At 36.6% G+C, this 27006-nt stretch overlaps 1 protein-coding gene across 1 annotated transcript; it reads left to right on the top strand.

Annotated features, from left to right (window-relative positions):
- Nucleotides 1-647: 647 nt before the first annotated feature.
- On the top strand, nt 648-26812 carry LOC122029230. Its single transcript, XM_042588169.1, has 18 exons — nt 648-813; nt 1014-1082; nt 1167-1946; nt 3535-3716; nt 3801-3884; nt 4031-4165; nt 12243-12361; nt 12469-12774; nt 12854-12941; nt 13073-13178; nt 13257-13370; nt 21832-21995; nt 22210-22330; nt 23051-23275; nt 23352-23542; nt 25597-25764; nt 25841-25946; nt 26723-26812. The coding sequence occupies exons 2-18, from the start codon at nt 1035-1037 to the stop codon at nt 26810-26812; spliced, it is 3027 nt and encodes a 1008-aa protein (XP_042444103.1). The 5' UTR covers nt 648-813; nt 1014-1034.
- Nucleotides 26813-27006: the final 194 nt, after the last annotated feature.

Here is a 27006-nt window from a genome sequence, read left to right on the forward strand (position 1 = left end):
TTGGTAATTAAAAAAATAATGTTGGTAATTAAAAAAATAATGGTCCGTGATGCCAATCTCATAATTAGTTAAAATCCTGTGGGCAGTTTCGTCATTTTATAAACAATTCGAAAGTCGGGAAGACAGCGGAGGAGGTGGGGCGGTGGGCTACGCCGAACTCCTCGACCACGTGAGCGGAGAATAAGAATTCGCTGCACTCTCCCTTCCGAACACAGATCTTGCAGTCCCTATCATCAGCATCCACGTGTCTGGATAAATAGCGACTAACGTTCGGATTTTAAAATCTTCCATCACGGCCGCAAAAGCCCGATTCACCGCTTCTTCCACTTTCCGTACGGGACGCACCGCCTCATCAACCACAAGTTAGGTACAGCGTCGGGTCTACTACAAACGGTCAGGAAAAAAAAATCAATTCTGTCACCGGTTCAAAAACACAGCCGTTAGTCTACTCCCTGTCTTGCACCCACAAGACCCACCCACTGCTGGTAATTAGCGAGAATTGGGGCCCACTGCGAGTGGAATCAGCTTAACAGCACGAGGAGCGTGATGAGCGGTGGGCGGGTAATTTTCTTATTAAAAAAATCCAAATTAGTAAAAAGAAAAAAGGAATGGTAACAAAATTGAAAATGTCAGATAAATCGTAGAAGAAGATTCACTGCGCTCTCTTCTTCGTCTTCTTCCTTCCGCCTGCCCTATTTCCCGTCGCTCCGCGTCCGAAATCCTCGCCTTCGGCCATTTGTCTTTACTTTCTACTTTCTCGCCGAATTGGGAGAGTTTCGTGTTCACGTACTCTGCGATCTCGAACTTTGTCTGGTGCCGTTTCTCTTCCATGCATTTTTGCTGTTTTCTTGATTTATCGGTTTGTTCTTGCTAAAAAGTCCCGCTTTACTTCGAAATATATGATTTTTAGGAATAAACGTTCGAAAATTTCTTGGTGTCCACGGCACCGACTGATTTGCTTATTCCGTTCTTTACTTTTCCTGAGTTGTAACGAGTTCATCTTGTTTCTACAGTGATCGGCGGCCGTGGTAGCTATGTTCACCGAAGGGCTCGACCCGCACGCTCTCCGATGGGTTCACGAGGTCGGGATTGACTATGGTCTTTCTTTCCCTGTGATTTTCTCATCTTTGCTGGATTTTTTTTGCTCGTTCTGATGCTGCTTGTAGGGCCATGCTTCGGCGACAAGTGTGCATCCGCGGATGGATCAGTTCGGAAACTTCCGAGACGGTGGAAGAGGGCTTGGGATACCCCCACCGGAGAAATTTCGGAGTGGTCACCTTCCGCTCGGCAGCATTCCTATGTCTCACGCTATCCCGACTAGGGTAGATAGTCAGTCGGGTTCTGACATGGATGAAACCTCCGATGCTGAAGCAGAGATCTATGGGATGCGCCATTCTGTTGATTCGTCTCCAGTGGATGAGGTCTCTGGTAGGAGAGTCCCCATCGGAACATTCCGTCCTTCTGCCTTTAGCAACCGGTCTACAGGTCTTGGTTCTACACAGAATTACTACTCTAGTGATGGGTACTCAGACATCAGCTCGTCAGTAGACACCACTAGGAAGCAGCCACAGCAGACAAGGAAGCTGGTTCAGTCAGAGTACATGAAAGAGGAGGATGAGGAAGACGGACTTTCAGACTCTGGTCGGAGCTCAGAGTTTTCCAGTCAGGTAGAAAGGCACAATACTGGCGCTACTGCTCCTTTGAGAAGTGGCTATGTTTCTGAGAGCTATTCCTGCAATGTGCCCCAGAGACCAATTGCAATTGAAAATGCTAATGCTGGGAAAGTAGGTAGGCATTCAAAATTCAACTACACTCACAATGCTCCCTCCATTGAGGGGGTTAGTGTTAGTGTGTCTTCTGATAAGCTTGATCCATCCCCACGGACTGTTTATCATTCAAAGGGCTATTCAAAACACGTTCCATTGGTGGTGGATCCTACAGAAAAGGTTTCAGACTCTATCTTAGTGCTTTTATGTATTTTAGTTATGATATTCGAATCAGTGATGTTGTCCTCATTCGACTTCCCTGATTTGTTAACAAAGGCTTCATATACTCAATTATCTCATATGCCATTATGGGAGATGCTATGGTAGATTAAAACTCTTGGTCATATGAACTGCTGCAGGTTATTTACATTATGCCTATGATTTTATTACATTGGCAAGAAAATCCAACTTAAAGAAACATTGAATAAATAATCAAAATGGGTGCCAAAATCTTCAGTACAAGATGACAATTAGGTATTGTATCAGAAGTTCTTATTCCCTAGTAAACCTAAATTAGTTTGATAAAATTTGAACTTTTGCACCTAATTTCATCTCTCACTTAAAAGCAATCACTACAAATTCTCACAATCCATATATGTGGTCGTGAAGTAATTTGCTCTAACAAAAGCTTTGGCATTCATTTCCATTTAACATTATCTGCGCTTCTTTGTCATATAGACCAACTGACATGTTATTTTATGTTATATATAAAATAGTGTTTTCTAATATATAAAGGGCACTACAGTGTATGAAGCTCCTGTCAATGTGGGGTGCTGCTGCTTCAAGGCTTCTCTTCCCTCCAAGGAAATCATTTTTTTGGAAATTATTCTCAAATCCTTTTCCAACGAGCTTTTATCCATCCTTTTCCAATGCTATGTAGATTGGGTCTGGGCGTTGCATCTGAAGGAAATAAGATGACATAAAGATGATCTTGGTGACACTTTATGCCCGTTCTCTTTAGAGGAAATAGAGGGAGTAGAGGGAGAAGAGGAATAGGAAATCATGTTTCAGTTTTTCTCAATTTTGCTTTTGTTTTCTTTGGGCACACCATGTAACATGGAATGGAGCTCAAATCTGGTTCTAAAAAAATATTTTTTAGGTCTATTTTTGATTTATTTTTAAATCAATAAAATTTTGAAATTTAAGTTTCCCGTCCTCTTTCCATCCTTCTAAGGAAATTGAAAAAGGAAGCACCAAACCAGTAACCTTACCAGTTTATTATCCGGTTGAATTCTAAGAAACATAGTGTTGCATAAAGTTTCCAATCATCTCTCTCAAAACAGGAATTGGAGTTTAAGTTGTGATATCATTACTATTGTGGAATGAAAGTTTCTTGTTTCTGGATTATGCTCCAATTTCAAAAATAATGACGGTACTGATTGATGGTCCTCATTCTGGTGTGATATGACAATTTAGGATCAAAGTCCTATGCATGATGAAGTCATTTCCCCCCTCGTCATCTATTGCATGCACCGTTCACACTTCAACTGTGACTTCTATTGATTTGCTTATCAATGCATGTTCATGCAGGCTGGTCTCTGACCATCCAAGTGCTCCGTCTGGTCAATTCCAAAAATATGAATAATCATACTAAGTTCTTAAAATACTGGTGGTACTGATTGATGGTTCTCATTCTAGTGTATGACAATATAGGTTCAAAGTTCTATGCATTATGAGGTCATTTTTTTTTCCTTTCATGATCTATTCAAGCATCATTCACAACAGGTGTGACATCTATTGATTTGTTTGTCAATGAATATGCATGCAGGCTGGTCTTTCTGACTATCCAAGTGCTCCTCCTATTCATGGATATGACAAGGATATAACTGATGATGCTTCAGAGCAAATTGCTGGTGTGAGATCTCCTGCTAAATCAAATGGCTCAATTTTCATGCGAGAGTCAATGTTCCCTGCCAATGCTAGAACCAATCAGTCTGAGACAACCACCAGGTTAAATTATCTTAACTGTTGAAATGTTTTTACATAATAAAGCATATCTAATTTGCTACCTATGTTATGTATTCTAACAACCAGCTTACCACAAAGGAACTGCCCCAATACTGAAGCTGCTAGATCCTCTAGTTTGTTGCCAGCTCGTCTTCCAACTTTTCATGCAAGGTTTATCTGTTTCAATACTATCACTATTGATTTTTTTGGTGTTTCATATTTAATGATATTTTTGCAACTGACAAATTATTTAAATCGACAATACATCAAAACTGAATTCTTGGATGATTGTTTGACCTTCTTGAAACTGATGTTAGTGCTCAAGGTCCCTGGTTTTCTGTAATTGCTTATGATGCTTGTGTTCGGCTATGCCTTCACTCATGGGCTAGAGGTTGCATGGAAGCTCCCATTTTCTTGGACAATGAATGTGCTCTTCTACGAGATGCATTTAGGTGAGTCTTCTGCAATTTTTAGTCATCTGAAGATATTCTGTTCTGATTATGTAAAAGGTGCTGAAATGAAGTTCTTGTTATTTGGACAATTAGATATATTAGACAAATCCAATTAATATGGGTTGAACTATTCAGTGAGCTTGATTAATTTTGAATTATAACGGACTTTTCCGGTTCTGCTTTAAGTAATCTTGTTTTTGCACTTCCTTCAGAATATTTTATTGGGTTGAACTATTTTTCACCATGAGCATCTTGATTGATTGTGAAGTATATTGGTTTGTACCTGATTTGATTATTTTAAAAACCATATTTTGGATCATTGGTTACATTTTTAGTGCAGTTTGTTATAAGAAGGGTAAGGCTGTAGTACAACAGATTGGTATTAGCAGAAGATACTAACTTAGGATTAGACAAATGGTCATTTACATGTTAGAAGTAATTTGCATTTCGGAGGGCAAGCCAATATTAACAACAAAATGAGACAGAAGGGCAACTAGGTTCACCATATCATACTTAAAGCAATGTTCTACTTAATAACAAATGTAATCCATTTTATGACCTACTTTTAATAGTTATTGTTTGATAGGGACTAAATGAATTCATTTAGCTTGTCACATTTTGGGCTATAATTTCCACTTAGTAGGCATATACCCCATTTGGTGGCAATGTGATAAAAGAGAACCAAGAGCCATGTAACTAATTACTAACTCTAGATAAAAGGGAACTAACTATGCTCATTGTCACACTTAATACAACATTCGACTTAATAACAACTCATGCCATCCATTATATGACCTACTTTTAATAATTATTGTGAGAATCATTGCTTTTTGATAGGGACTAAATTGATTCATTTAGCCTGTCATGCTCCAGGTATAATTTTTATTTATGAGGAAGGTACCCCATTTAGTGACAGTTGGTAAAAAGGAACCAAGAGCCATGTAACCAATTACTAACTTTAGATAATCAAGAAATTAAGTAAACTTTATATGTATATATATTTTTGTAGAAATACAACTAAATTGTATACAGTGCAAAAATATCATATTTAAAAGAATACAATGAAATAAAAATCAAAAGGAATCAATAGGTCAAGATCAATTCTATGTATTAGCGAAATCAATTATAATGTTAAAAGGGTATCTTTGCTTGTATACCGGAGATAAAAAAAAGAAGCAAGCACAAATTTGCACTTAGTTGATAATCAAGAAAGATTATGTGCATTGATTAATATGTCAATAAAATAAGGTAAGCCGTAATTTCATATTATGATTATATATATATAATCAACTATTTTTATTTTATTTTTCTAATTATTGACAACATTTAGAGTCACCTTTGTTACTCTAAACTATCATTTTTTTTTATCACAAGTTAATATAATTTTACTCATCATCATTTAGTCACTAAGTATAAATCTAGCACCAATAATACAACTTCTGTGAATTCATACCAATAAATCCTCTAAGAAGTGAACACTAGAGCTAATATTCTCAAGTGTATGTATATGGGCTAGAGCCCTCATTAGGGATATACAATAACAATCCTTGTGTAAATAAGTACTGACTGTTGGTGACCCTTTTCTACCTCAACCTCATTTGGACGGTTAGGTACTTTGTTTTAAGGTTAAACTTAGAGTTCTCACTTTTTAGTTTTTTTTCTTCATTTAAAATTTTTAGTTTCATTTTAATTTTTTATACCACATGTTTTATTCAAAGTTTATATCTTATCGGTCAGTCTAAACAACAACAACCAAGCCTTTATCCTACTTAATGGGGTTGAATCGATTAGTCTAAACGATTAATATAAATTCACTTTTTATTATAAGTTGCGCAAATTTACTATATATTAGCATATGATCTCTAGGTATGAGGATATTAACATCTAAGTTAACAAATATCATAAAAGGTAAAACATATATAATGATAGGTATCAATTAAAAATTAATTTAAAGCAATTATTTTGATGTCGATTGCCATAGGAAACCCTACATGTTAACATGAAAGAATATCATTATTTAACACCCAATAGTTTATTTTATTTTAAAAAATTATTTCACTATTTTTAAGTGTATTTAATCTTTTCTTCAAAAACAATTATAACAGCATATATAATCATTTTTCTATTTATTCATTCACAATAAAATGTGTTGTATAAGTCAAAGGATAAATTTACACACTTCTATTTACAACAAAAAAACTCTGAGCGTATGTGCTTCACTCGAATATGTATATACAAATATAATATTAAAATAACTCAAAAAACATAAAATAAATCTCTAATAATAATAATGTTTTAAAATCTAAAATTATCTAAAATTCCAAGTCGATGGATTAAATCTTGATCCTGTTGCCTTGATTTAATCTCAATTCCTAAACAAGACTCCTTGATGCAGAGATTGAGGGTTGGGTGGTCTGGGAAGTAGAAATTTGGAATGAAGTGGTAAAGGGCTTGTAGAAACTTAGGCATCACATCATAGGGAGATTGTATAAAGAAATGTAGAAACTTAGCTATCACACCTAAGGGTTCCTAAGCATCAGACCATAAGGAAATTGTATAAAGAAATGTGGAAACTTAGGTATTTAAGGGTTCCTAGGCATCACACCATAGGGCGGTTGTATAAAGAAATGTTGAAACTTAGGTATCACACCTAAGGGTTCCTAGGCATCACACCATAGGGAGATTGTATAACACAACCAAAGAGAACTCTCAAAACTCTGATATCTATTCCATATTCCAACATTAGAGCGTACACGTATTTATACTAGGACTCACAAAGGACTCAAGTAGCATAAATGCTAGTAGATAGACTTATTGAAAACACAAAGGATTGATAAACACACATAGGAAACTTAAAAGACTCATAAATATGCTATAATTTTCCAAACATAGGAAATTAAAGCATATTGGAATTGCTGGTCATTTAATGCTGACTTTTGACTTCAACCCTTAGGAATTGATGAGCTTTATATCATTTCCCATGCAGATTTATCATCTTCTAAGACATGCCAAATTAATAATAGAGTGTTAGAATCTTAATTTCTGCGCTTATAGACTTTTAATGGAGTTCCCCACTTGTCTCCATCACTCCTAATCACTAACAAATAATAATTTATATTTCCATCCTAAACTAGATACCTAACCTAAATTAGAAATATAATAAATAAAATATTTACCTTTTTCCTCAATCAATGAAACAAGGTAGGCAATGAAACACATGAGCCAATTAACCCTAAACAATATGTCGTAGTTAGCTCGAAATAATAAATCTTCCCAATTGCAACTATATAGTTGCTCATCATTCTAGATGACAGGCATGACCAAGAAGGAGAAACACTAGAGAGACAACAAGGGAGAAAAGGGATTGGGAGTGGAGGGTTGTCGACAGTTATTGCTGTTGGTGCAATTTTCTTAGGTCAAAATTGACCCATTTGACTAAACTTGAGTTGGCTCAAGCTTGAGTCTTGATGTTTGAGTTTTGATGTTTGACAATATATGGAGATTGCAGGTACAGTGGTCCGTTTGGGGAGATTGTTGGTGCAATTTTTCTCTGGTCAAGATTTGATCAGTTTGATGTGAAGAAGAGTCAAGTAGGTCAAGGTTGACTGGATACTTAACTAGGAAGTCCTAATTGGAGGTTAGGCAAGGTCAAGACCAACGGGAAGGTTTGCAGAAAAAGAAAATCCAAGTAGGTCGATGTTGACTAGACACTTGGTGTGAAAATCTTGATGAGTGAAGCCAGGTGAAAAGTCTTAGTGAGTGAAGCTAGACAGATGAAAAGTCTTAGTGAGTGAAGCTAGACAGATGAAAATCTTAGTGAGTGAAGCTAGGTGATGAAAAGTCCTGGCGAGTGAAGTTACGTGATAAGCCCTAGTCAGTGAAGTTAGACAGTGAGGAAGTCCTGGTGAGACTGACTGGACACTTGGCACGAGATGGTAAGTCCAAGTGGGTCAAGGTTGATCGGACATTTGGCACAAGGAGAAAAGTCCAAGTGGGGCATTGACCAGACACTTGGTGGAGAAGTCCCAGTAGGTTAAGGTTGACCAGATGTTAGGCAATGAGAAGTCCCAACAGGTCACGATTGATCGGATGTTGGGTGAAGGGAACCCTAGACTTAGGTTTGGAAGTTAGGGTTTGATAATCGATTAGGTTAATCCGTGTTAAGCGATTAAGATAAAAGGGTAATCGCTTAAGCTTAAAGTTGGTGAGAAACAGAATGAAGCTGAATCGATTCAGCAATCCTTAATCGATTAGGGTAATCGATTAAGGTTGTTTTTGTAAGAAACAAAAGCTACGGTAAGCGATTAAGCAGGGAGGCTTAATCGCATACGGCTAATTCCGGCGCAAACAGAAAGCTTCCTAATCGATTATGCTTCAGAAAAGTAGCCGTTATGCAGATTGCTGATGTGGTAATCGATTAAGGCGCCAACGGTAATCCTAGAAAAGGGTTTTTCATGCACTGTTTCATCAGAGCTCCCGACACAAATTCTCTCCGCTTCACTCCATCTTCTCCGCCAGTTCTTGGAAGCTTAGGGTTGAAGTGTTGCTGCACTTCCAAGCTTACAAGAGGTATTCACAAGCAACAAGAGATCAAGCAAGAAGGTTTTTTATTTGTATTTGTGTATTTACTTCTTGTTTCGAATTGTATTTCATAGTGGAGTGTGTGCTTGGCGTGGATCCTTGGACTAGTCACCTCTTTTTGAGGTGGATACAAAGTAAATCTTAGTGTTAGCATTGGGAAGTTTGTCGCTTCGAGTTTATCCGCTGCAATAACATCTACGAAGCGAGCAAGACGAGCCATTCACCCCCCTTAGCTCCGAAGTGTCCCAACAATTGCCAGCATGTGTGCATGGCAGAGACACATCAGTGACAATGCACAAAGGAGATGAGCCAAATCGCTGGTGTGGTGTCGCATGGTAAAACAAACAGGAAGAAAAGAAAAAGTGGGCAATCAGGACGGAAAAAGAAAGTAGGATAGAGGAGATGTTGATGCTGGAAGTAGAAAAAGAATAAAAGGAGGAGAAGGAGATGGCGACAGGAGAGAAAGAGCGCATGTCAGGTTGGGAAAATGTTGTGAATGGGAAGAAGAGGAACGGCTGATGTGTAAGTGAGAACGAGAGCCACATACGTGAGGGAGAAGAGAGAGCAAGTAATTTCGAACTCCTAAAAAATTTCCTAATTTGTTCTTTGTTCAGCCATAAATTGGCCAAAAGAATTCTAAATCGACTATAGTTCAAACCCTCTTAATTCTAATCACCACACCTACCGGTCCTACCCGATGTGTTCAGTTCAAATCCAATTTGACTTCAACTCGATGGCCAAATTTTATTTTGACAGGCTGGTTCAATTTATTTTATTGTTTATAATTTTTAGAAAAAAAATCAAATTTAAGGCGTGGAAAAATTATAAAATTTGGTATTCAATATAGCTGCCTGCAAAAAAAAAAAAACCTACTCATGAAACAGAAGTATTTTTTTCCTCTGAACTTGTGAAAATCACTTCTGAAAATCTTAAGCAAATTCCTCTCATAGGACTCTTCAGCATTCATAAAATTGCAGGATGCAACTCTTTGAACACCAAAAATTGATGGCTGAACTGTATATGATGACATCTGAGGGAAAAGTCTAAAGTAGGAAGATGCAAGATGTAATTGCTTCCATGCATTTGTCAGATAGTGGGAAAAACTTAGGCTCAGTTTTCTAAGGGGAGAGAAAATAAGGTGGAAAGAAATACAGTAACTGGGAATAAAATCTTGGAAAACCACTGAAAATATTCTCTTTCGCGTATCTCCTGTCGAAGGAAAAGGTTTACTTTGGAAAAAAAATTCAAATGCTTCTGATGAAGTGAGAAAAACCAAAATTTGGTAACACTTTCCCCAAACTGGTGATCCATAATTCTTTTGGAGAGTTGGTGAAGCCTGAAATGCTCCTTCCTTGTATGAGGAGAACATTTGGAGGGCTGGTTAGTGTTGAATCGTAGCAAGGTAAGGGCAGTTCCATTTGCTGGAGGTTGGTTGACGTTGATGTTGCAAGGTCAGTTGAAGCTAGTTAGAGGGGGATATGGATTGGGAAAATGGAAATCGGGGTGTTTGAGGAGGGAATGGTTTTTACCTATTTCTTCTGAGGGAATTTGCAAGGGGAAAAGGGGTGCTCCAAAGTGAAGAAAAGAATCTTGCACTTTCTATCGGTGTCAAAAAATGTTAACTCTATCTTCTGGTAGTTCTCTCTGTCATCTACAGAAAATAGAGTTCCAGTCTGAAAAAAGGTATTGTCATGGCGCTTCAAATAATTTAGGACATCATATATATACATTTTTAAAATAAAAACCATCCTTTAATGGGAATTATAACTTATAAATTGTTGGTTGCCTTTTGCATGATGCTAAGTTAGATCTACTGACTTTGGCAAAGGACAACCAACAAATAACCTGCATCCCCAAACGATAGTATTCTAACAAAGAACATCTCGTGATGACAAATCCAAATTGAGGTCATGTCTACTCAAATATCAAATGGATAGGAAACTCAACCATTAAAGATACACGGAGAAACAGCTAGAAATGGATTCTATGATGACAAACCAAATTGTAGCCATTTCTAATCAAATATCAAACAGACAGAAAACACTCGTGATTTTGGGTTTAGGGTCTTCTGATAAGAAATATGAGATAATAATGTGAAGATTGAGATCCTACTTAGGAGAAGATTTTAAAGTTTATGATCATAGGTTTAAAGTGTAGGATCATAAGATCCATCATTTATAATTTATAATATTCTAGAATTATATTTGACATTTATAATTCATTATATTCACTAAATGGATTATTATGAACATTTTAAATGGTAGCATTCCAATAATATGAAGCATAAATAAAATTATTTTGATAGAAAATATCTGAAAATACAATGGAAATTCATGTTCTATATTATGTAGCAAGTAGCATTTTTTAATTTTAATCTCTAAAATTTCTAGTTGAATATGTATACATTCTATGTGGTCATGGTGTATGGGATTGAGATTCTATGGAAGAATGGTAATCAAACATAGAATCAAATTGTAGGTTTGTAAGTTTCTAGGTCAATTCATTTCCTACTTAGGATCAGTTCAGACTATTTTGGATCGTAATATTCTAAGGTTCAAGTGAATATCATGGTCTTGCTGGTGATATATACGTTCATTGACCATATTATGTGAAAATAAACTCCATGAACAAATGTGGAGCTGGATGAATGAGCTTAAGATGAGTTTTTTTTTTCTTACAAATGGCAAGAGCTAGGACACATGGAATCTTTGCTTGAGGTTTTCAAGGCGGTGAGTCCAATTGCTTTCTTGAGATTCAGTGACAAAGGTCAGGAATGAATGATCACTCACAGCAGAACAGGCATGGGAAGCTTAATAATCCTTAATGAAATGGGTATTACTTAATAGGTATGTAAGCTTACCGGTAATTTGTTCTAATAACTTGATGGAACTTAGTTTTGGGTCTAGTTCAATGTATATTAAGTGAAAAGTGACTAAACTACAATTTACCCTGCGCACCCCATGTTTCTGATTTCATTTGTTAGGGACCCATTTAGTCCTTAATTGACGTCAACAGGTCCAAATTATGGCCTACGTTCACTCAATTCGACCCAAAACAAGCTAAACGCAGTCTTGCTTGTGCTGATTTTTGCAGTGCTTTCATGTGCCAATACATAAATAATATAGTTCCGGTTTGACACCTTAAATGGTTCAAAAATTGAAAATTTAAACTTTGGCATATAGCCTCACATAGAGTTCATTGGATGATAAGATCATGAAGCCAATTCCAAAATCTTGGGACTAACACGATTCAATGATGATGATGATCAGGCCTACACAAATCACTTTAATTGACATTTTAATCATGCAGGAATGCTTAATTTTTAGCTATTATCTGAATCATAAAACAATATGTTATAGAAAATTACTCATTTGGATAACACAAATTTTAAATTGTAAGTTGAAAAAAGGTTTACATAAAACTTTCTGATGATCCAGCAGAATAAATTCGGTTTTCACTAAATGTAGTTTATGCTTCTTTTTACACATTTGTACAGTGTGCGCAAAGTTTTATTACAATCGGAGGAGGAACTTCTAGCAAAAAGATCATCGGAGCTTGTTTGTGAAGGTGCTGGTCCAAAGCCTAAAAAGATCGTAGGCAAGATGAAGGTCCAAGGTGTTGTTTTTTACGCTTCATATGCTACTTTAAGTTTTTATTCCTTTCTATCTCATGTAATTTTTTTTATTGTGTTTGTACATATTCATTCTATGTTTTTTTTGCAGTTCGCAAGGTCAGAATGGCGCTAGATATTCCCTCTGGATGCAGTTTTTCATCATTGAGACAACCAATGGTAAATCTGGAGTCACTTCGGCTCCGTATGTTGAATCTGCAATCAACTCTCTCATCAGGATGGGAATCACTTCGCAAAGTTCGTGTTATGCCCAATCTACCAGCAACTAGTTCTTTCTCAAGGCACAGTTTGGCTTACATGCATGCTAGTGCTCAGTATATCAAACAAGTATCTGGATTGCTTAAAATTGGAGTTGGTACTCTGCGTAGTAGTAGTTCATCATATGAAGTAACGCAAGGTTTGTGTTTTAAGTTTAAATTAAAAGTTAACAGGTGAAATAAAAATAATATCAACTCATCAGGTGTTACTATCCTCAGAGACATACGCTTGTCAGTTAAAAATAAAAAGTTCACCTGAAGATGATCATATTAGGATGCAGCCTGGATCCGGTGAAACACATGTCTTGTATGTACTCTTTTCTGATCAAACTATATTTTGTACCAAAAGATAACTGATGAGCACATGCATGGAATTTATTCACACTACACTAAAAGATTGCGTGGATGTCCTAAGTTTTTTTTCCTGCTTATGTACAGCTTTCCTGATAGCTTAGGCGATGATTTGATCATTGATGTCTATGATTCCAAAGCCAAATCTTGTGGTCGAGTAGTAGTACAAGTGGCCTGTATTGCAGATGATCCTGTACATGATACTGTTCTTGTTCATTTTATCAGTTTTAACATGATTGTCATACTGAACCTTGAATTTTGTTTCATGCAGAATGATAAACTTCGATGGTGGCCTATCTATCATGAACCAGAGCATGAGCTTGTTGGACGAGTACAACTATACATAAGTTACGCAACTAATCCTGATGAAAACAATGGCTTGAAGGTATGAAGGCTAGATCATCTTTTGTGCTCCGTGATGATCATCCTTTTTACTGTCAAATGATCATTAATTAACAACATCCTCTTCAATTTACTTGAATTATAAGGATCAAACATCCATGTCTAGATGCATTCTTATATGTTACTCAGAAAATATCTTATCTATTATTTCTTAATTCTATGCTGCATAATTACTTCTTCAACTTTTTAATTTGGTGCTCTTCGGATTGCCAAACCATTCTAATGTAAGAGAATAGCATAACGCCTGAGAGCTTGAACTGTATTCACTCAACAAGATTGAAAAATACTACTCCAATGCTGACTCTTGGTTCCTTGTTGATATTCTTTGAATTTTCGTTTGCTTGTGTGTAAATTGTGCGTTATATAATTTCACTGCTTTCATATTCTTTCCTTCCTTAAACTTTTATTTTCATGCATTGTAGGCAATACTAATCGCGCAACTTTTTTAATTTTTTTTTCTGACATATCAATTATTGAATGTAGTACTTTAGGAGTTAAATCATTTTTATCCTTGTTGTGATAACAATATTTCTCTGTGCTACACCAATATCTTATTAAGGCAATATATTAGCTTACACTCTATATTACAAATCTAATACAGCTCTTCCCTGTCTTATATATGAAAGGAGTTCATGGATGTCTGGCCTTGTAGTTTTTTTTTTCCACTTTACAGAATGGCATATTTCTCATGTTGCTCCATTATCGCTTCAACTGAATGTATGAATTTAATATTCTACTCATTCATTTTAAGATCACGCTGTCCACCCTAGCTGAGATTATAATCTATCAGTCCCTACTTTTATATCTGTGCTGTTTGCCATGGCGGGAGCTATCTGTTTTACGGAGTTACCTGCTGTTACTATTGGATAAGTTGCTGACAATGCTTGGAAAGAACAAACACAACTGTGTTAAGATATTCTGACCAAGCTCTAAAATTCATCCTGTTCCAGAATTTTGATCCTTGGCCAGAATAGTATAAATTTGCATCAAAGCATGCCGAGCCAAGCTGAATTTATATTTGTTACACACTTTTAATAGTCTTTCACTTATTTTTTTTATAAATAAAACAGTAGCAATTAGACGTACAATAAAATTAAAATTTTATTATATTATATCATACACTTACTCAACATACTTTGGTAGTTGTTAAAGCACGTTGTGATGAATTTAACTTATTTAATATTCTTTTTCACATTTTTTTTACTTTTAAGAAGATTATTTTAATTAGATAGTTGAATTAAGAATAATTTTTACTCAATTTTACTTCTATATGAGTGGAGATGAATTCATGTAAATTTTACTCCCATCATCTTCTTCCATTTGTTTAATTCTAAAAATATACTAATAGTTAGATAATCAATTGAAGGAGCAAGATAAGAAACATAATTTGACGTGTGCCAAAATTTGCTAAGTGTTGGCACAATGCGACTGATCGACACTTGTAGAGCATGAGAAATTAGCAAATTAACTGTCTTGATTAGTATTGAATTATAGTAATTTGCTAGAAGGATACATTTCGATTGTGCTGCTTAGCACATGAGCTTCAGTCAGTGAACAAGTGATGTATTTGTCCTGCTAAATTATGCTAGCAGTCAGGGAACAACAGCAGTTGGGATAGAGATGCAAGAGGAACTCATTTAGGAGACTAGGAGATTAAAGAACACATTTGAAAGAGTGATCTTTAAAAAAAGCCTGAAAGAGACTATAGAAATAGTATTGAAGTACAACTTATTGTACATAGTACCATGGTTAGCAAACTATTGTACACAAAACAAGAGGTGTATTTTTGAGGAAAATAATCTCTACAGGTTCTTGATGGATACCGGTGATAGATGTGAAACAGAATCGGTTGAAGGTTTTAAAAGGGAATGTGGATATTGATTGTCAGCATCATTAACAATCATGGCTAGTTTGGTGACACTTCACTTGACCATCAGCAAATTGATTCTAAACTACATTCTAAATGATAACTACGGTTTTATGCTGATTCCATTTTTTCCATGATGGAAGTGATACCTGGAATCTCGTACAGTAAAACTAATACATACGAGTAGTGAAACGATCTAAAACTTTATCCCCTTGTAGCTTTCAAAACACGTTGTACAGAACTTTTCTCCTAAGACTTATTTAAATAAATCCACGCCGATGTGGTGCATCTCAAATAGGTTCAACTAGAAAGCAGTTAAAACTGTCTGGACATCAGAATCAACAATGTGAATAAAAGGAAACTAAAGACCTGAATGTTCAACCAACAAAAATAAGGAATCCCACATATCTACCAGCAATTACATCATCGACTCAGAAAAGGAATCTCAACATCCCAACTACAAAAAAACAATAACATAAACAAATAGAAGAAAGCGCAAGACCCTCAGGTGTTGCAGCGCCTAGTGCGAGCTAGCTCATCCATCAAGACCCATCGTCGCCTCATTACCTGCACCATATGGATTTAAGACTTAGCAAGTTCAAACATTTTATAGCAAGAATTAAACATACAATCACATGCTATATATATATATATATATATAGAAAATATCTTGAACATTTTAAATTTAAACCTCATAGTACCACGAACCTTCAAACTTTAATAAAATAATATCAAACCTTAACTTTTAATATCAAAATATTTAAGTGAGTTCATATCATTGAATGTGGTCCCTTTTTCTTTTCCCCAACCTCTGTTTGGTTGACCAAACTTTTACCCTAGTACTAGGTTTGGTAGTGTTCCTCCGTATCCTCTAAGTCGGGTTCCACAAGCAGGTTTCCGGTTTCCTCTAAGTTGGATCCTTACCGTAGTACTAGGTTTGGTTGGGTTTCCCGGTATCTTCTAAGCTGGTTCCACTTGCCTTGGGTAAGGATTCTGGTATCCTCTAAGTCGGATCCCACAATCTCTTTTCCTCTGATTTGATAAAGAATTCCGGTATCCTCTAAGCCCAATTCCTTTATCCGTCACATTGCCACCTTCATCAACAATAAAAATAGCTTACCTTTCATGCATTGACAATCATAAAAAAAAGAAGATAATTTTACTTTGCATGCTAAAACATATCGTTAATTTTTCATGCACCGAAAACCTTACTAAAAGTTATGATAAAAGAATTAAAGGTGCTTATACATGAATATTAAACAAAAATACTACAAATACGAATGTTGTTTTAGGGACCACTGCCACATGCCCTCATGCACCTTCCTAGCCCCTACACCCCCGGCTGCTGAACCCTCTTCATTGAACTCTTCTTCGCACAATCCCCCCTCCGAAGTAGCCATCCACCCTCCTTCCTCCCCTTGACTCTCAGCCTCTCAATCCCTTCCCGGATCCCCAAGGTAGCAGTAGATATCCGAAATTTTCAGCATTAAAATTTCAGCAAAAAGTCGATAGAATTTCAGTTAAAACAACGCAACCCTCCTCCATTGACACCAGCCTCTTTTTTCTCGACATAGCAGCACCCCCTCTCAGCCCTCAACCCCTTCCAGCATTCCCAAGTCAGCAACAGATTTCCGAAATTTCCAGCATCAAAATTCCAGCCAAAAGTCAATAGAACTTCCGTCAAAAATAGCACAACCTTCCTTCCTTGACACCAACCTTTTCCCTCGACATAACTACATCTCCTCAGCCCCTCAAACCCCCTTCCAAAGTCCCCATGGCAGCAGCAAATCTCAAAAATTCCAGCATCAACATTTTCCAATAAAAAGTTAGAATTTCGTCAAATCGTCGTAACAATTGAAAAACGTATTCGTTAACAATAAAACATGCATCAAACATCAAAACATGCATAATATGATCCATATAGTGTAGAAAACGATGTTAGAAATCTTGCCTTAGTATTTTGTGGGCGAAAAGATATCGAGCGTGACGTAGGAGAATGACGTGAGACGATCCAACATCATTCTTCCTCAATTTTCCTTTGGGCTGCTAAGGGTAGGGGGAAGAGGGAGGGGCGGAGGCAACAATACAAGGGGGAAATAAAAATAAAAAAAATCCTCTCTCAATGAAATATATATTTAAAAGGGTAGGGAAGGTTAGTTGGCTAGCTAATTTGGTCGGGTCCATTAATTCATTACTTAACATATTAGTTATTCATATAAAGGGAGTCTTGGCGCAACAGTAAAGTTGTTGCCATGACCAAAAGACCACGGGTTCGAATCCTGGAAATGGTCTCTTGCAAAAAGCAGGGTAAGGTTATGTACAATGGATCCTTCCCCGGGACCCCGCATAGCGGGAGCTTCATGCATTGGGCTACCCTTATATATATATATTATGACCTTAAAAATCAATTAAATAACATAAAAATCAGTTTTTTTCTGCACTTCAAGTAGCATCTTTCAGCCAAGTAAATCCAATTGAAATAATTGCTACCTGATGGCTCTTATATAACAAAGTGATGCAATCTGGAATGTTTTGATGCAAATGAGATTTCCTTATGTTGGTGCTCAGCACTTGATAGCAAATATGAACAAATACTGACATGAAGATGATTGAGCATGGTTGGCAAACACAGCCAATATATGATTGGTTGAGTTGGATTCAGATCAAAGAATGTTGATCCAAATTGGTGATAATCCATTGAGATATTGGAGAAATTGATTAATTGCTTTATTTGGGTCAATATCTCTGATTCCCACTTGGCGCCAATTAAAGTGGGAATGTTTGGGGTATATTTGGATGAGTATCACTAGTGATTTAGAGAGAGAGTGCATAAGACCAATAATTTGCTCTGAGGAAGATCGGTGTTGTATGGAGGTAGACTAGCCAACAATGTGTATTGTACAACCATGTTTGAGAGAAGGTGACTATGTTTGCTTGTTCTTGAGCATGTTCTAGGAGGAAGATGTGCGTTGTTGCAGGAGAGGAGTTTGTCTTCTTTATCTAGCACACCTACATGATTAGAGAACGAATGGACTATGGTGGTTTCTGTAGGATCGAAAGAGTGCGATAGAGGGGGAGGTGAATATCGTACTCTGAAAACTTTTCTTTTTAGCATTTTAAAGACAATCAGAATATGCAGCGGAAAGTAAATGACTCGTTTGGTTACTTGGTTCGGAGCCTAGGTCGACTCCTACTCTAAGATTCGCGATCCTTGATCGCAGCGTTGGATAATTCACTAAAACTCTTCTTTATGAAAACCTCAGAAAGAAGCAGTGCGTACAAGAAGATGAGTAAGATAGTAACAACCTACTATCTTACTTGAATTGAATTAAGTACAATGCAAGCAAAAGAAAGTTATACCGACAGTATATAAAAGTTGAGGCTTGGTCGGTACTTCTTGGAGCAGTAGATGAGTAGTCGTAACACGAATCACAGCTTGCACAGAGATGAACTTCGAATAGATTTCTTGCTTCGTTGCTTCGTTACACAGCCTCGGACCTCGAGCTCACTTTTATAAGAATCGTCGACGTTTGGTCGACCGATCCTTACGTTCGATCGACTGAACCAACTCCCTTCCATCTTCGCTGAAATCTGATGCTGATTCGATCTTCGGCATTTAATGACCATTAAGAGTTTGGTCGATCGATCCTTCTTTTTGGTCGACCGAACAGGATCCTTTCCTGTTCGTCGAGATTTGCCGAGTTTCTCACTTACTGCGCCTTTAATGTGATGGTCGTTCGGTTGACCGATCCATGTATTCGGTCGACCGATCGACAAGCTTTCCTTCTTTGTTTCTGCTCGATGTGAACTGTGTAGAGTCATCAGGGTTCGGTCGATCGATCATCTTGTTCGGTCGACCGATCAAGCTTTGATTGGACCCTGGTCTGTTTTGGTCTGAACAAATATCTACTCTGAGTTGGCCTTGTTCGGTTGATCGATCATCTGGTTCGGTCGACCGATCAGGCCGAACTTGCAAAACAGTGTTAGACAATAATCTTGCAAAACAGATATTAGCACAGTAATAATAAATGCATGAGTAATAATAATAGACAGTTCAACTGTCTTGATCTCAACTTGGAAACCTTCCCAGTTTTTTCAGTTGGATCAACGACCTTAGGTTGTTCCATTCAAGAACACGACCTCACTGTTGCTCCTCCAGTTGCTTACCTCAACTTACCTGCCAAACATTGGTCCTCCAGACTTGTTTGGACTTTCTCTGCTCAGTGTTTGATCACCTGATCCACTAAGGCCTTTCCTGCAATACTACATTAGCCAACAACAATAATAGTAATACAGAATGCTATGGTAAAACTAAACTTAGAATCACCAAGATCCGCTGGTCCGATCGACCGTGCGCGGTAGATCGGAAACCATCCGATCAACCTCGCTTGGAGTTCAATCCTCCAAGACTTCTTGTTACCTAAGGTTATCTCCCGATTTTCTCCATCTGACTTCACTCACCAGAACCTAAAGTTATCACCCTCTAAGGTTTTCTCCACCTGACCTGACTCACCAAGACTCAGTATTCGGCTATCCAGGGATCATGTCCTTCAAACCTATCCACTTGGTTTCCACGATCTACCGAGATTTCCCTTCCCTAGCCTACAACTAGGACTCAATATTCGGCTACCAGGGATCAGGTCCTCCAGACCATCGAATCTACCTGGCTTCCATGATCTACCGAGATTTCCCTTGCCTAGCCTACAACTAGGACTTTCCAAGACTAAGCTCCATTAAACATACTTAAATATATTTGTCGGACATTAAAACCTTGGAAGTCGATTGCACCAACAGTTTCACATTACCAAAATTTTTTAATTAACAATTAATGTAATTAGTTATGAATTTTAATTATAATTAATAATTTAAAATTTTATTAATTTTTAATATTTAATAGTTTGCTATTAGTTAATTAATTTAATAAATAGCTTAACTAATATCATTTAATTTAAATAATTAAAATTATTTAAATTTGGTTTAATTTTAAGTTTAAATAATTTATTAATTGAATTAAATTATAGATTTTGAATTAATAAATTAAGTTTATTAAGTTTATGGATTTTATTAAACTAGCTAAATTAAATAAGATTTTAAATTAATTAATCTAACTACCATTGAATCAATTTAAATTGGATTTTATATCTAATATAAATAAATTACTTTAATTGACTTATACAAAATTGATTTAATTGAACAGAACTAAATTAATTAAATTGATCTAAACAAAGACTTTGTGACCTGTAATATGATTATCTAATCAAATATAGGATTCATGTTTTTTAGATTGTTAAAAATACCTTTTGTTGTATCATTCAGTAAATAATATTATTATTATTTTTGATTTTTAATATCGATTCTGATTTTACCAATCCCACTTGTGTTTTTGAAAATTTTGATACATACCACCCATGTGATTGAGAGGTGATGATAATACCAAGGTTTAAAATATCACGCCTTATTGCCCACTATGGGCGAAATATTTCGTTCCGTTCGTAGACCGAAACTGGCACCGGCACGCCCGAGTACCGCCACTGCAGAGGCATCACACACGCCTCGCAGAGGCCTTGTGGCCGTTGGAGAGGCCATGTGCATGCCTCACAGCCGTCGAGGAGGCCTCACGTCCGCCGTGGAGGCCACGTAGAGGCCTTGCGATGGCCTTGCGGTCTCCACGGAGGGCTCACAATGGCCTCGTGGCCTCGATGTAGGGCTCGTGATGGCCTCGTGGCATTTGCGGAGGGCTCACGATGGCCAAGTGGCCTCCGCAGAGGGCTCGCGTGGGCCGTAGATGCCACGCGTGGGCCTCGCTTTAGCTAGGGATGCAGAACACGGCGTGGAGTAGTGGAAGAAGAAGGCGGAACAATCAACTTAGCTATTAATTTAAAAAACTTAGTTAATAATTTCAATCGGCTTCTAGTTATAGTTGGGATAATTTAAATAACCTTAATTAAATCCTAATAAAATTATCATATTAATTTAATATATATATATATATATATTAAATTTTTTATTTTTTAAAAATTTAGATTAATTTTTATTTTTAGTTTATATATTTTATATTTTAAAAATATCAAAACCATATCGGCACCACGATACGGTATCGTATTGGTTCGGTCTAGGACCAAAACCTACCTCGGTACTTGTCGAGATTTCAAACCTTGGGTAATACATCAAAGATAATAGAGGGATGATGATGAAATGATCTTCTCATGTCGCATTTTTAACTGCTTGCTTGCCTTGGAAGGGGACAATAAAAACCTTTTAACAATGGAACTTTTGCTGATCATTTAAAATAGAGGGAGATACTTGGAAGGCCATGCATACGGCCAAAGGCTAATGTTTCAGTTAGTAGATAATAAGATACAAAGTGATGATTTGCATCATTGCATATATATATTTTGGTACTAGATGTATAAATATAATTTACTGTGCTTATGTCTATTTTGTTGAGTCTGCAGAGTGCTAAATAATTAGGCTTTGAGTTATCCACATCACCACATTAGTTCAATTGCAATTCTTATTTCCATGTGTTTATTCCCTTCAGTTACCAATTGTGATGGATTTGACATGTATTTTGCAGTGTGGTTCTGTTGCAGAAACAGTTGCATATGATGTTGTCCTTGAAGTTGCAATGAAAGTCCAACATTTCCAGCAAAGGAGTTTGCTGTTGCATGGATCGTGGAAATGGTTACTGACAGAATTTGCCTCCTACTATGGGGTTTCAGATTCTTACACAAAATTAAGGTACTTGATAGAAAGCTCTTGTAGAAAAAAACATGCATCTTGACTTTGCATTATTAGTGTTTCATGTTGGCACATTTATTGCTTGTTTCTCTTGAGGAAAGCTACATAGTTCTTATGAAAATTTTAATTGGTTGAAGGTATTATTATTATTTAGGATTCCATGTGGTGGCCCATTATGACTAACCATTGTTTAACTGGGATTGAATTGTGTTAGGTACCTTTCTTATATTATGGATGTAGCAACTCCTACAGCTGACTGTCTCACTTTGGTTCATGATCTTCTGCTACCTGTAATTTTGAAGAGTCGCAATAAGAACTCACTAAGCCATCAAGAGGTACTTTATTTTGTTTTGTAATCAATCAATTTATTTATTTTTGCCTTGAGATTTCATTGTTTCCTATTATAGTATCTCTAATTCCATAGCAGGACTTTTCCTTCAAAAAAGGATAGATGCAGGAGCCATTCAGAAATATATTGATCATATAGATGCATTTACCAAATGCAAAATGATTTTCTTTTCTATACTGTTAAAGACTCCAACTTCATATGGATATACTAGGGTTTTTTTTTTAAAAACATTTTAAGATGTGCTATTAAATATGGGTTCTAATAATGCTTTGGTAATTTTCACTATGGGATCTTATGATATTTCGTCAAAATAGTAAGATCAAATGGTCTGCTATGGTTTTCACATCACTTATAGTAACTGAAACATAATTAATTTTTGTCAACTTTGTTTCCTATGTGAGCTGAAAAGGCACAAGTTGTAGTTGCTAGATATAAGAACGTTCTCTTGACAAGATTACAAGTGAAATATTAGGTTTGTTTTTAAGAATAAGGGTTTTATGGCAATGCTTTCTGTGTTGTATTGGTATCTTCCTTCTTTTTCTTCTTCAGACTACAAGTGTGATATTAGTTTGCTTAAATTTACTGTCATGGTACAATGTTTGCCGTGTTGTATAGGTGGCATCTTTTTTCTGATCAGTAGTTTTCAGAGCAACGATCATCAATGCTACGCATGTTTCCTGACTTAGTATCTTTGGAATTGTGTCAGAATCGCATTCTAGGTGAAATTGAGGAGCAGATTGAACAAATTCTTGCCATTGTATTTGAGAATTACAAGTCCCTTGATGAATCCTTACCCTCTGGAATATCAGAAGTTTTTAGGCACACCACTGGATCTCCTGCACTTGCATTGGTACCTGCAATGAAACTATTCACTCTTCTTCATGATATCCTAACTCCAGAGGCTCAGCTGAAACTATGCAGTCATTTTCAGGTCTGTGATATAGATTTTTTCAGTTGATACTTCTTCAGCTATATTAATTGTAATGATCTTTTATGATAATTTCTAGATTGCTGCTAAGAAGCGCTCAAGAAGACACTTGCTTGAGACTGATGAGTATGTAGCAAACAATAGTGAAGCAAATAGGATGGATGCTGTTGGTTTTGCTAATGCTTATCAGAAAATGAGGACACTGTGCTTCAACATACGGAATGAAATTTTTACTGACATTGAAATTCATAATGAGCATGTGCTTCCAAGGTGGGTATCTTTCCCATTCTTGTACTCATATATTTGCCCCTTTAACATCTGTGACTTGATTATCTTAGTTGTGAAGGTTTTTTTTTTAAATGTAGTTTAACATACAATACCTACAATAAATCATGTAAAATACTTGTGCCAAAAGTTCACTCTCATGTCTTTTCTTATGTCAAAAGAGGCCCTCAAGCCTATTTGTTTCTTATTAAATATCAAATGATTACATGTCTCTCTGTGTTTCCGCTCTTGGAGTTTTTTATCCTTGCATTTGTCCTCCATGCTATCCTGGACAACCAATGTGCATCCTTACTTTCTCCTCTAGGATGGAATCTTACCTTGACTTCCCATTTTGGTCCTTCAATTGTTTGAACTCTTCTAAAATTCTTCTGCATGTTGTTGGATAAGCTTTCTTTCCCTCGTATATTTCATACACATCTTTACTATCTCCTCTCAGTCTGATTGCCCCACCATTTCCTTGCCTTCTCCAGTCCTATACAAATGTCCATCCCATCTTAGCATCGTGCACGATGGTTGGTTTGATGATTCTCAAGCAAATTCCTATGCAGAACACTGCAGTTCCATAGGGTGGGTTAAGTGCCACACCAACTTGCAATTTCCAGGTATGCTCATGTTTAGTATTGGGTTAAGTGTTTGCCATTTCCGCTTTTGTCCGAAAACCATGACATTTCGTACTCTAGGTTCCAACATGTTGTTCCTAACAGAGTACTCAAATCCACCTCCAGTATTCTTGCTACCTTCCTGGACAAGTTTTCCTTTGTCCTCTCATTGACACTCAAGTAATTCTTTTGTCCATCTCTTAAGTAGTTCGATCCTTATCATCTTTGCAGCCTTACAGTCCCTTTGTACATGCATCATGGTTTCCTCTAGTTCAGGGCACCTTTACAGCTCGCCAGAATGCAAATGTGTTTCCTATCGTCTTTTGGAGTTAGTAAGCCTTTGTTTGTTGCCTTCCATAGGAAAAGCTCATATTCTTTGCAGTCCTTCTCATCTCCATACTTCCAGATCTGCTCTGCTTCTCTTGGATGATATGGTCCCTTCTTCAACAAGTAATTTTATGCTGCGATGGTGCTGCACCTCCCTTTTGATGGATGAATTCATATCTTGAAAATTCCTGTTCAGAGTCATTCCTAATTTTGTTTACAGCAATCTCCATCAAAACTGAACTTGCAGCAGAAACTTCCCATTTACATGTTCCATCATCATTCACTAAGCTTCTCCAGTGTACTATTTAGCCAGCATCCTTCCAGAATCTGTCTCTTTCCAGTTTCTGTGCTTCATGCATATCCTCCCTCTATGCTACCCCAGATTTTGATTTTTATCTTATTCATCAAACTTATTGGGAGTTTCACACTCATGTTCATCTTGCCAATGCTATTTTACAATTTACATACTCGAATTGGTTGGTGAAGTCTAAAGGTTTCTTCTTCCATATAAATATTGTAAAATTGTCAAGTTCAACCATGCTACTAGTGCAGAGAAATAAGGAGAAAAGACGTCTTTTTTATTTTTATTTTTTTTAACACAACAAATTAACTGTCACAGTGTAACAAGTTCATTTTTGGTTTTCTGAGAAAAGTCACCAAGAAATGGAAACTGAGCATCAGATTAGTTTAAACTTCACTATTGTCAAAATTTTATTAACTCGTACTATTCTTTTTTTTTTTTTTTTTTTGCTTTGATTGGCTGGGGTATCGTAGCACCAAAAGCTCAAACTGTTGGGAAAAAAAACTCTATTTGTATAAACTCAAGAGAAAGAATCAAGTAAATAAATAATAAGAAAATAAAATAAGAGATAAGACTTTAATTGTTCTACTTTTAATAGATTATACTTTTAATAACTTATCCAGTTGGTATATTTATGATCACACAGGACATCAGGATAGTTTAACAGTTCAGAAGTTTTAATATCTAATGGCATCCACAAGATATTTTAACTGACAATTCCTGAAATGAATGCCTCTTGGCATATAGTTTGCGGGATCTTTCTCATTTGCTTTTCTTTACATTGATGCTAATAGTATACCTCCTTATTGCAGCTTTTTAGATCTACCAAATCTATCTGCATCCATTTATTCGGTTGAGCTCTCTACTAGACTGCGGTCGTTGCTTGTTACTTGTCCACCCGGTGGCCCTTCACAACCCGTGGCAGACGTTGTAATTGCTACTGCAGACTTCGAGAAAGACTTAACAAGCTGGAATATCTGGTAAACAGTGTGCTGAGCTATTCATTCTTTATATTCTTCCCTTCTTGATACCTTTTAATTATTTCTTGCTACTTAGTCCTGTCAAAGGAGGTGTTGATGCAAAGGAGTTATTCCACTTGTATATTATCTTATGGATTCAGGATAAGCGCCTTGCATTACTTGAGTCCTGCAAATTAGATAAGGTGCCTAGTATATTTGAAGCTTCTGTCACATTTTTTATCCTTTTTTTTTTCTTTCTTTTTCTCCTAAAAGTATGCCCTGTTCATATTGCATTTTTTCCTTGCTAAAGTAATTGTGAGAAGTTCACCTTAAATTTCATTTACATTATCTGTTCCTTTGATGATTTATAGAGCACATAGCAACAAAAAAGGCCCAAAATTACTTGGTTAGTGGATATTTCATAGTTAGTGGATACTTATTGTCTAATGCCTATATATCTAAACCTATTGCGCTGCATCTGCAGATCCCTATATTTGTAATTGTTGACTGTTTTTTTTTTTTGGTTTATTTCATATTTCAATTGATAAAAACTAGTAAGAGTATTGGGGCTAATTTTGTTAGTATGTAGTGTTCCAATTAAACATCAGTATTTTAGGTTTACGGTTATATCTGGAATTCTATATACCTGGTTATCTCATTAAGGAAATAGATAATTCCATTTCTCCAAAGTGTACATGGTATTTGAGTTGTCATTTTAGAATTATGGTTTCAATAGTATTCTTCTAAGGCCGTCAGCCTCCCCTCATCCAATTCTCTCTCTTTGTGGCGATTGGGATTTCCCAATTCACCACGAACCCTATTTTTGCATCATGCCACATAGCCTTGAAAGCTCTAGAAACTGACGTATGATCGCTTCTCTTTCACTGCCATTGCCGAAGCCGAGGCCGAGGCCGAAGCCGAAGCCGAAGCCGAAGTTTGCTTTATCCACAAAGATATGCATTTCGTGTTTCCCTTGTAGATTTTGACAAAACCAATCAAGCTACAAGCTCTAGCTGACGAGACAGAAAAGAATCAACCTTCAGCTTTGTCTATGGATCCATGGATCTGATAGTGTCCATCCTTGCTTCAGATTTCGGTTTGCAGTCAATAGGACAAGTTCACTCCCTATGGATGTTCCATTCTTGTGAATTTTGCCTCCTGATTGGCCGCTGAGAGATCCTCCTAGAGCAATTTGAATTCCTAGGACATCCCTCCCTTAAGTGATCTAATTCCTCGGCAATTTCAGTCATGGAATGCATTGCA

This window comes from Zingiber officinale, chromosome 10B (genome assembly GCF_018446385.1).
Source record: "Zingiber officinale cultivar Zhangliang chromosome 10B, Zo_v1.1, whole genome shotgun sequence".
Taxonomy (NCBI): Eukaryota; Viridiplantae; Streptophyta; class Magnoliopsida; order Zingiberales; family Zingiberaceae; genus Zingiber; species Zingiber officinale.